This window comes from Cynara cardunculus (genome assembly GCF_001531365.2).
Source record: "Cynara cardunculus var. scolymus isolate 2C chromosome LG 12, CcrdV1, whole genome shotgun sequence".
In the NCBI taxonomy this organism is placed as follows: domain Eukaryota; kingdom Viridiplantae; phylum Streptophyta; class Magnoliopsida; order Asterales; family Asteraceae; genus Cynara; species Cynara cardunculus.
Window position 1 is genome coordinate 3,762,042 of NC_037539.1, and position 11,967 is coordinate 3,774,008.

Sequence of the window (11,967 nt, forward strand, 5' to 3'; positions counted from 1 at the left end):
ATTAATAATTTTTAATTATTTTAATTACTACAAATTAATATTTATTTATAATTAATAATTAATATTAATTAAGGTTAAAATTGAAAAAAAGTGTCAAAAATAAGCTCATAATAAACTATTCAAATAGCTTATAAACGATTACTCAAAAAATAGTTAACTTATGTTTGTCAAACAATGCCTAAGTTCTTATTATGGGAATCTACTTTTAATATCCCTATATCGAGGCCTAATACAGATTTTACAAGGTTGTCATGTTATTGGTGATGTATTTTTATGCATGAGTGTATATCAAGATATAGACTATTTTTGCTCACGACATCGATGAAAGCGGACAAAACACATAGGTCGTTAGTCAATATCAAACACTTTGGAAAAGTTGTAAAGCTTGTCGCATTAACCAACAAGGGGTTATGTCATTCGCATTTCATGTGCTTGTAATTAGTATGGTCTTCCTTTTCATGTTGTTATTTGTCTGTTTCATCGATAACATGTAGCAGAACTTGCTTTGTATTTCAATTTCCTACTCTTACTATTTGTTAAGAATATGAAATTAAATGGAAGAAAATGTTTGGATTCGTTGAACTCACTAATCATACTGGTTAGAAACCCAACACATTCCTAATCTCAAATTTTCATTGAGAGATGAGATTAATGGTTATCTGATAGCACTTAGGGGCCGTTTATTAAACGCTTACTTGGTAAGTACTTACCGAATAAATTTTCTCATCGGATGAACATGAGAAGGGTCAAGAATCTTATCGGGTAAGAGCGATAAGAATGATGGAGAGTCTTACCCGGTAAATGAGGATGATGACTCTTACCCAGGTAAGCGTTTACTCAGTATATTTGTTGCATTCGATATGTTTTGAAGTACTAAAATCTTGCTCATCAAAATAAATCATAGTGTTGACTCCTATCAATAAACACTTATCTGATAAACAATTAGGTAAACGGTCCCTTGGTGGTAATCACGGGTCCCTCAATTGTACTAGAAGGTTAAGAACCAAGTGGCAACAACATGCCAATAAACTAAACAGAACAAGCAACTGCCAAAAAGCTTAGTATTAAAGCAACCCATTGTCCTCTGCGAAACAAATAAAGAAGGGGTTTTATAAATAATATTTGAACAAATCAACATTTTTATAATAAAAGTCAATATTTAATTTGCTTTCCGTCATATCATAATCTACCTGTGTTTACAAGTAACAATCCCTTTCTTATTTACAAAATATGTGATAAACCATTAAATTTTTACTAAGAGGCCGTTTATAATCATCACAAACGCTAACCGATAAAAACACCTTATCTTATCGGATAACATCTCGATCATCAAAATAAGTTGTACCTAATAAGCGCGTACAGTCATCTCTTTCATTTACTAAGTAAGATTTTCGATCATTGATATGTTTCTTCCCATGTATGATATGATTATAGGTTCTTAATAAGTGACACCTCATAAAACTCTTACCCCAAAGTTAAATAGTGTAATTTGCATTAAATTTTATTAATTGCACGAATAGAACAAAAAGATGAATCATTTATCATCCCTCCAAACATTTCGGTTATTAATTACATTCATGTTAAAAAGACTACTTTAACCCCACACCCGTTTGGGCCAAATAAACCCCCCCTGCCATAATTTGGTCGCAATTAAATTGATCCATAATTTAAAAAGAAAAAGGAAAAAAAAAGGTACTTCAAAATCAAGCAATAAAAAGTCTAGAACGTTGTTCGACGCCGTTTCAGCATTTATTAGGGGAGAATCCAATGAGGGAGTTTTCAAGATCATAACTGACACGTGTCCCTTGTTGCTGTACGTTCCCGATAATCGACATCCCAGACGACGTCGGAGCAAACCCAAAACAAAACGTCCCGGATGAGTCAACCGCTATCATGTAGTTCTTAGCCGGTAAGTCCAGTTTTTTCCCGTTGGAGAAATGAAACGACACCGTTGGCACCTGCACGCTCTTCTTCTTCGAAAAATCATAGCAAGTATCGAACAACGCAACTCCGGTGGCCGCCGGCAACCCTTTCGTTTCATTAACAAATGAGTCCCGAAGTGCATTGTACGCCGCCCTCCCCAACCGCGTGACCGCCGTACCGGAATCAACAATGACACCGCCGCCACCGTCGCTGGTCAACTTAAATGCCGTTTCCGGAATATGTAGTAGGTTTCCGGCGACACTGAGACCTGTTAACTCCACATAGTAAAACGTGTCGACTTTGTCGTTACGTAGTAGCGGAGCTGTGATGGCGTCGGGCGGCATCGGTGAGTTGAACTCAAGAGTCGAGGTTGTGTCAGAGTCACGGTCGACGAGGCAGTAAGAGTAAGAGGTGGCGTTGATCTGTGACGGGAAAGACAACCGGCCGCCGCCGAGCCCTATCAATCCGGCGGCTCCGACGAACAGACCTTCGTTATTATGTCCACAGCCAATAGCTATATCTTTAACCGCCGTGGACCCCTCGAGAGTAACCGTCTCCGTCGCGAAATCTCCGACGGTGTATGAGCCGTCGCCGTATGATACCTCGTACAAGCACGTGCCGTTTCTGCACTCGGAAACATCTAGAGACTTGCACTGATGAGCATCGCACGTGAGAGGGGAGTAAGAGGAGGACGACGCCGGCTCAAAAATAGGATCGGCTTGCTGGTAACAATCGGCGCAGGGTGCGCACTGTACCCAGTTGACGTCACTACCAGTATCGAGTACCATATACACCTGACTCGCCGGATGACCAATTCCGACTCGGCAGAAATACTCTCCGCTTCCCTGACTTGTACCGGAAATAACCGGAACCTCCAAATCCTCAGCTGCCAGCTCAGTATCTACCGGCTTAAGATCTGCCTTCTTGACACCATTAACGGCTAGATCTAACCTGGTTTGAAGAGATTCCACCCGAGCTGAGTCACGAGCGAGTCTAGCTAATGTAAGTGACTCGTAATCTTGGTGTGAGGATTTGTGAACAGAGATGCGAGAATGTAGTTGCAGAGAGAGAAGCGAAGAAGACGATGAGGTGGGATGGAGGTCAAAAGACGACGCCATTTGAGTAGTGAAGGAGAGAACATGGAGGGTTTTGTTGATGGAAGCAGAGACATCGAGGTCGGAGGTGGCTCCGGTGATGGTGGGTGGTAAGAGAGTACGAGAAAGAGCAGATGGGAGTGATAAAGCTAAAAGAATAGATATGAGAAGAAACCCATTTTCCGCCATTAGAGAAGGTTGGAGAGGATGCAGGGAGCGAGTAGTGAAGGTTGGAGACGGTGGAGATGTATATATACACGGTGATTAGATTAAATTAGTCACTAATTTGAGATTAAAAGATTTATCAAGTTAAGGTGGTGTCAATGTGTCATTCCCTTCGCATATAAAGGGATATTTGGATGTAAACGTAATAGAATAAAAAACAAATAATAGCATAGATTATATGGTAATGTTACACGTGTTCTCATTGTTTGAAATCGTATTATTTAGTTTATAGCTTAGCTGATTTTTTATGGTGGATGGATTGATTATTGAGTATCCCTTCCAATCGAGGAGAACTGATTGTATCTTATGGTAAAAGTTAAATTAAGATCATTCCGGTGGTTTGTATTGATATTGATGTAAGTTTTTGGTCCAGATCGAACTTTATTGATTGGTTTGGAGATCGAGACGTGAGAAAATCGATTTGAGTTGTGCAGGGAAAATAGTGGTTCCCGCGGGTGGTACTGTGATCTTGGTCGCGTGCCAGGTCATGTAGGCTACTATTTCACCATTCTCAATTTTTGCGTGAAGGGTAGTTTGGTGCTGTGTTTTGGACTGTTATCGGGAGGGTCTAGTAATAGCTCATTTGAAGGTCCTTTTGGGGTATTAGCTTATCAATATCAAAATCTAAATTCAGGTTTTCTGTTCTGTTGGTGCAACTCTAGTCTAAGAGGGTGAGCTCAGACTTAGATTTCAAGTGAGTTTCTCTTATTCTTTTGGGCAAATGATTACTTATTTACATGTTACAATTGAAGAATTTATTTATTCAATTTTAAATTTTTTTTAAATTTTATTTATTTAAAAAATTAATCACTCAAACTTTCAAAATATAAACTTTTATGGAAGAAAGTGAAAGGGTTTAGAGAAGAGTGGGAACAAGGAGTTGCATAAATGAAGGAATTGGAGTATGGTTGAAGTTGTCGATGATTTTTCCTTAAAATAATCGTGTATTTTCCATAATTACATTTTAGTCCTTCTAAATTCATGATTAGGTTATAACTTCGTATTCTTTTTAAAGTTTTTACAATTTTAATATCCAAAAGACTAATGATAAAAGAAATATCCCAAATGATTTTTTTATTAAATAAATAATCGAGATTATATGGGGATGGTTAAAAGTACAAGTAAAGGTGTAGTTCGCATTACACTTCAAGTAAAGATCATAATGAACCGAGTTCTTTATGTTCTTGTCATCATCATAATTTGACATTTTCAAAATTAAACAAAAGATGAATTTTATCGGTCAAAACACTATATGTAATATTAATTGATAACCGAATGTTGACTGGAATAGATATAGAAATAGAATAGATGAATATTTAAAACACGACTAAATACAGTAAAACAATAAACACTCATGAATTAATGTGGTTCCATCAGCTGTTTGATGATGTATGTCTACACAGAAAAGGAGAAATCTTATTCACAGAAAAAGAATTCAAGACAAAAATCAAATAAATAAATTATAAATTATGATGTAAATTCTTAAGGTTATTAAAACTAACCTTGACTTTAAATATGATTTGTCATTATAAAAAATAAAAATGATATAATATATGAAAACTTCAACAAAGCTTTTTGTTATAAAACAATAAATCCCCAAATTATTTAACGATTTTGGTGTGGTAGGGTTTTTGGATTGAGTGTCTTCGTTCAAAACATTGCTTTTCCCTTTTTGGAAATTTTTCACCTTTTTCTTTTTAAAAACCCAAATTTCTTAGTGTTGAAAAAGAGGTATGTTAACTAAATAAATAATATTAACTTTGTTAATTGATTTGATCATTTTTATTTATTGATCAATGGTTGTGATTAAATGAAGGATTATAATATGATGAAAAATGAAACACATTAAATAGAAAACATTTTTGAAATAAACTGTTTTTATTATAGGGAGATATTGTATTTTATTTTTGAAGAGATTGAAAAGATATTATATTTTGTTTTTGGAACAAATTGTTCATAATGTTGTTCCTTTTATGAAATTTGATTTTTCCAATTTCTTTTATCAAGTTTCGTAGGTGAAAGTAAAAAATCCACAAGTGAAATAATATTTTTTTGCTTAAGGTTAATAAGTGAAATAATGTTTTTTGCTTAAGGTTAATAAGTGAAATAATGTCTTTTTGTTTGAAGTTCATAGGTGAAGCTAAAAAATGATTGTGGTAATTAAACAAGTTTATAGATGAAACCAGAAAGTTCATAGATGAAATAATTAAGTGAACAAAATACTTAAGGAATGTGATAATTAAGGAATGCGGTATTATTATTTGAAAAAGACGAAAATGCTCCGGTTAACAAAGTTAATACTATTTATTTGGTTAACAAAAGAAGACGACTCACAGTCACACACACACACACACACACACTACGTGAACATCAAAAATCGTACATCCACGACTCCACCCATCTTGTAGACCCAATCATACCACCATCTCCAGCAACGAGTAAACTCGAACCAACTCTATACATCGAGACATTGACCTTCATACCAATCCGTCCAAGAAATCTAATGAAATATAAGGAATTGGAGCTCAAATAGACGATCGACATGAGTGTTTCCTCAATTAGAAAAACCGATTATTTTGTACCAAGACAATGTTCTTTTTATTTATAATTAAAAATATAATGGTTGCATATTGAAACATCAATATCATATTGTTAGAAATATTATTCACCAAATAATTAGAAGATGCATATACCATCTTAAGAATATACCTGAAAATACCTTAATATGTAAGATTATCATTAAAATCGACTGAAGTTCTTGATGATGATATTTTCTTGCTTTTGCTTCGTTCTCTATGATGAGAAACCATCACTATCTATATTTTCTTTTCAAAAAGGACTCCATTTGTTAATTTGATGTTACTGGATTTAGATATTGGCAATGCACCTTCTTTCTCCTTTTCTCGACATGTTTGTAGGTATCAGCTCCAATCTACATCCTATCAAGGTAAGTGTTAATTTAGTTAACGGTTCCTTAGACATGATAAGACTGAATGGGACCAAAATGCAGCTTTTTTTGTCCCACCAAAATGAGTGGACAAAATAAGAAGATAGGGCAAGATATGTAAATTACTAAACTAGCCATGTCAAATTAAAATCTTCGACAGTTCTTTCATCCGCCTACCTCACTTTTGTCAGTTCCGCTTTGTTTTATCTGCATACCAGCTACCAAGTGTACCCACACACATCATTACGGTTTTTCTTGCATGTTGATTTTGATTTCCATCCATCCATTGTTCTTGTAGGCTGATAACTATGAAGAAAAAGAACAGACCATTGTTGACTCAATTCTTCTCGCCCATCTTTTTAAAGGTATTATTGTTCCCAAAACTATCATCTTCATCAAATGATAAGATATCTAATCTATCGCCTACTTTCACAGACATTCTATATAACTGTCCTTGGGGAGTGGGATGACAAAAGCCAGGTGAACATCAATTCTGAAGTGTTTATCATTTGCAATGAATATGATTTTGAGTGTCTTGATGCTCATCAAATGTTAATTTTCGGTTGGCTACAATAGGTTTGGCTGCAGCTGAGAATCCATTGGGTGTTGTTCTTGGAGGGATCTCGTAAGTTCAATTGATCTATCATATTCATCGGCTGAATTTTCTAAATTACACTGTTAACGGACTTTTATCCGTTTGTTAGAGGGCAAGCATTGTGTCAGACTGCTGTCTCTTTGGAGGGAAGAGCTTGGCGACTCATAAATCTGAGAGGTTTGTATTTCGACTCGTTAATTATTTTATGTTTTTTGTCGTCTTGTGTGCATATTTGTACATTTGAAATAAATGTTACCACATTTGATGTAGGTAGCGCTATCAGGTGGAGTTCTTTTCATCGTCTTTGGAATCCAATCATTCTTTTCGACCATTGAATCATGATTCCAAAGCCCCAAATCTTCATTAATAAAAAAAAATGTAATTTGTGGTACATATTCCTCCCCCCAAAGCCCCAAATCTTTTGTCAACCATATAATCATGATCTGATACAACTTTGTAATGTATTATAAATGTTATTTGAACAGTTTTTGAGCAAAGGCGTTCCACACATTTACTAACTGAGCTACATGCCTGAAGGCATTTACAGAGTTTTTGTTTCCAAACATGTATAATATTAATACATTCATCCGAACCACACTTGATGTCAATTAAAACCTTATGTTTCTATTGCAAACATTCATTATGAAGACTAGGAGTTTTAATTTACCGATATAACTCATTGGAAGCAATAATCCTGAATATAAAAACCTATGAGTTTTACCAGTCTTTTAAAATTAAATTAATTTACTGATAAAACTCGTAACTTGAAGAGTCGGCAATAATATTTCTAAATCCACCGATGGTTGACGCCAACATTATAAACACTCCGATGAATATTCCCACCTGAAGAAAAAACAAAATAAACACGTACCATTTTATCAAATATTCCAAGATTTATGTGAATATTTAAATTAAAAAAGGGCTCATATTTACCCAATTAACTAGCCATTGGGTACTCAATCTCTTGGGTTTCTTGAGTATCAGCCATATTATGCTTGGAAGCTGCAAAATTCAATCAGAATATAACAAAATATTATAATTATAAATTGGAAAAATAGTATTTTTAATCAGAATATTATCATTAAATATATTAATCCTTACAAAATAAGAAGTTGGAGCAAAACCAAATCCACCGAAGAAACCAAGAAGATCCCCGAAGAAGGGAAACGTTACTGCCACGAACAACGTCAAAGCTGCAATTTTCCACACAAAAAAATTAATTTCAATAACACATACATGCATGCATGCATGCATACATACATACAAGAAAAATGGTTACCAACGTAAGACGAACGAACAAGTAGTCTGAGTGGTATTCCAGAAGAGACTTTCAACTTTTTCATCACTCCTTTTTCCATCAAATCAAATAATGGCATTGCAAACACCTGTACTCATTTTAACACTCTTCAAACTCCGAACATCTTATTCAATAAGACATGAATAGTAAATAAAAAGTATCTAATAAGCACTTAATTTTTCAATTCACCTGGTAGCTGCCGAGAACATGGACTACGACCATCAGATTAGCAGCGGCAATGAGCCAAGACGGTTTTTGTAGCGCAACCAGGACGTTATCGGTAACGTCTTGCCCAAATGCCCAGTACCCGATAAATGCTACCGGAAAATAACATATGGCGTTGATGAAATACGCTCCGATTGCCCCTTTCCACATTGCTACCTTTGACGGTTTTTCCAGTGTGGAGGGGATGGTGGCTTGGATTTCGAGTGCGACCGCATGGCCTGCGTATGCAAACGAAATCTGACCCAATGCGTTGAAAACTCGAAATATTGAATCCGCTCCACTTGTTTTCTTGTACGCATAGCTTACGTCCGGTTGCCTGCCTTTGCTCAGGGAACCGGCCCAAGCTATGGTTGAATAACTGTCACCTCAAACCATAAAATCAAAATCATTTTCAATTTCAAGAGTAAAAAATTACTTTTTTTTAATGATTATCACTATAGTCTTTAAACTACAATAGACCTTCCACCGTTAAGTTCATCCGTTAAGTTAACGGACATTTTTGGTTATTTTACCTTTTTAAAAAAAGTTAACATATATTTAAAGCATTAAAAAACCCAAAATAGGGGGGAGTGGGTTGGGTTTTGCTTTGTTTTTTAAAAATGCTTTTAACATTTGTACATAAGCTTTAAAAACTTGTATCATAAAACAATATAAAAAGAAAATAGTGAAAAGACCGAAATGCTCCTCAATTTAATGGATGAACTTAATGTCCGTTAGGAGCAGGGATGAATGGTGTACACAAACTGAAACTATGAGGGGTCTGTTCGAAACTGTAATGACGATTGATGGAGTTTGAGAATACCATAGTGACATAACGGCAGCAGCTAGTGAAACACCCGAAACAGAATTGAAGTCGGGAAGCTGAGCGAGTAGGAAATGTGTGGAACCAAAGATGATGATCCAATACGAGTGTCTTAGCCGGGTGCAGTCGGTGCACACCATTTCGATGAACTTTTGGAGGCAGGTTCCACCGGTCACCATGTACACGATGTTGCACCCGACTATCACTATCATCTGCTGTGGGAGTACAATCCATGGTCCGAGTCTGGGACCGAAAGTGTGTCTGGCTAGGTCAATGTAACGGTCGAACCGAATCCCTGGGGTGGACTCGTGGAGTTGGATCAGGAGCCACATTGTGTGTAAGGTCATGCACCATGATATCACCATCACAGCCATGCCTGGACCCCTGTCAAGTGCCATTTTAATTCTTTAGTTGGTTTCAACTCATGAAATAAAGTTGGTCCATAAGTTTTGAGGATTAAAGGGCTCTTCGGCTACCGCTTAATGGGTTGAATAGGCTGCATGTATTATTTGGTAAGCCATACAAGATTGTTGGGCAACTTATTAGGCCAGCCAAGTGATCTGATTTGACATAAAAGAAGATTCAAAAAGCGACATTCTTGAAAGTACGAGAAAGAGAAAACAGTACCATCCGAGGTAGGCGATAGCATAAGGCAGGCTGAGAACACCGGCACCCACCATGGCCGTGACGGTGTGAAAAGTAGAATACCACCATTTTGCTTCCCTACGTGGTCCCTCTTCATATTCTCCCTCCAACGGAGCTTCCTATTATTGCAATCATTTTTATAGGTCAAAATCAATTTATTTGGTGTCAGCATCTACACGGATTTAACATTAATTGTCCAAATTATATTCAAACTTTTTTTTTATTGATTCTAATATTCCGACTTCAAATATCAAGCATATAATATCTAAATTTACGATATGATGTATGTATCACTTTAAGTTTCAAACAATGACTTTTTTTCTCAGACAGTTAAAATATAGACAGTTTTAAGATCGAAAGTAGTTGCTTGTTTTATGTTTGCCGTTGGATGACAACTAACACCAAAGGGAAGAAGCAAATTCCATGAATTTCTTTAACCATGGGTATTCGGGCGAGTTTGTGTACGCCTTGATTATTCTCATGGACCCTGGAGAATAGCTAGAAAAATCTTCAGTGGCCTTACAGTACTCAAACCAGTGGCTTCTGAGTAGATACCCCAAATACCTAAGGTTTACTACCAGTTAAGCTAACCCCACCACAAGGTTAACGTATGAAACTCCTCGTTTTTAAATAATTGGTACCAACGTCAAACTCAAATGTATTCATAACAGTTTTGAATAATTTGTTTGACAATTAATTAAAACACACTGATTCATATAAAACAAAAAGTAACACAACGAGGGAGCGTTGCTAGCTGACCTTCGGAAGTGGAGGAGAAGAAGCAGAAACCATCAGAGAAACGGAAGAAGCAGAAACCATCAGAGAAACGAAAAAAGAGGAGGTAATCTTCGATCCACAAGTGAACCCAAACCAGATCGGAGGTTCGAGTCTTACAAAGAAGAGAGTGTGGGATTGATAGTTGATGTCTCAATATTCACCAAGACCATCATTGTTTATGTAGTTGTGGTGGAGCTCTCACTCTCCAAAGAGATTTCTTGTTTATTAAGTGGAATAAAGGAAGTCATTCTCTTCCAAAAAGCAATAATTGTAAATTGATTTTACAATTACTTGTATTTTATGTAGTATCAGTCGTATATTAATTTATCGATTTGACGTAATACATCCAGATACAATGAATGGTATCATAAGTATTTTGTTTAACTAGAAAGAACATATATACAATTATTACATCAATACAAACATTTAGAATATAACGTGCCAAAGAATGATTCCCAAGACTGGGAGACTAGTATTGATGAGAATACAAAACGTTCATACATCAGCATGATCCAACCATTAGAATCATCAAATTGACTTAATGAAGAAAATAACACATCTGTTTAGATATAACGTGCCATATATTACCAAGATAATTATAATTCATTCATCTTGAATAATTTTGAAAAAAAAAAATATTCAAAGTAGCTTAAGATATGAGCAAAATCCCATCCAATGGGAGATGCCTTAGCTTTACAAAAAGGAAATAGTGTTGTAGGGTTATGATGATGAATGGACGAGTGATTTATGAACGATTAACTGATTAAATTATTAATAAGATTATATCAGTTTATTTATAAGCAGCTCTTGTTTCAATATAATGGGACACGTCACTGGTGTTTTAGTAGTAACCTCTTTTCTATCTATTGCTTAGAAAGTCTTGTAGTTTACCCGCATGCTATTTACCACTAAAACCCACGACACTAAGTCATTAATTGGGAATATTGATGGTTGTCATGAGAGATAAGTAGTTTATAGATATCTGTATACGTCATTAAGATGTATATGGTGTCGTAAAGTAACCATTAAACAAAATATTAGTGGTAGTTGCTAAAGTTTGTAACAACATCCTAACAAGGTGGTTCCTTTTGAATACTCTATGCACATCTTATCTTTTATTTTGCCGACATATGGTTACAGAAGTTTGTGGAATCTGTATCTTGAATTAAGTTTATCTGGAAAAAAAAAATTAAAGCTTCAAATTATGACATCATTACACAATTCTTTTAACCTTGAACTTCAATGCATTTTAGATTTTGATTGGAACTTGCACAAGCAAAACCGTGATGAAATATTGAGGAAGAAATGATGTTAGGGAAACACAACAAAGTGTCATGGTCATCACTATGATATTGAAAGTAGAGGGACTCAAGTGTAAGAAAGGTGTAGTTGGAGGACTTGAATAGAAATATGGAAAAAGGAGGAGTTGGTGGTGAT

General features: G+C 35.6%; 2 protein-coding genes across 2 annotated transcripts; both read right to left on the reverse strand.

Annotated features, from left to right (window-relative positions):
* Positions 1 to 1,538: 1,538 nt before the first annotated feature.
* On the reverse strand, positions 1,539 to 3,206 carry LOC112523531 (protein ASPARTIC PROTEASE IN GUARD CELL 1). Its single transcript, XM_025133170.1, has one exon. It carries the CDS (start codon positions 3,204 to 3,206, stop codon positions 1,743 to 1,745), a length of 1,464 nt encoding a protein of 487 aa, XP_024988938.1. The 3' UTR covers positions 1,539 to 1,742.
* Positions 3,207 to 7,266: 4,060 nt separating this feature from the next.
* LOC112523005 (lysine histidine transporter-like 6) lies at positions 7,267 to 10,676 on the reverse strand. Its single transcript, XM_025132421.1, has 8 exons — positions 10,513 to 10,676; positions 9,736 to 9,872; positions 9,109 to 9,492; positions 8,271 to 8,664; positions 8,064 to 8,169; positions 7,886 to 7,977; positions 7,718 to 7,786; positions 7,267 to 7,627 (listed from the first exon to the last, which is right to left on the reverse strand). Exons 1-8 carry the CDS (start codon positions 10,570 to 10,572, stop codon positions 7,529 to 7,531), a joined length of 1,341 nt encoding a protein of 446 aa, XP_024988189.1. The 5' UTR covers positions 10,573 to 10,676; the 3' UTR covers positions 7,267 to 7,528.
* Positions 10,677 to 11,967: the final 1,291 nt, after the last annotated feature.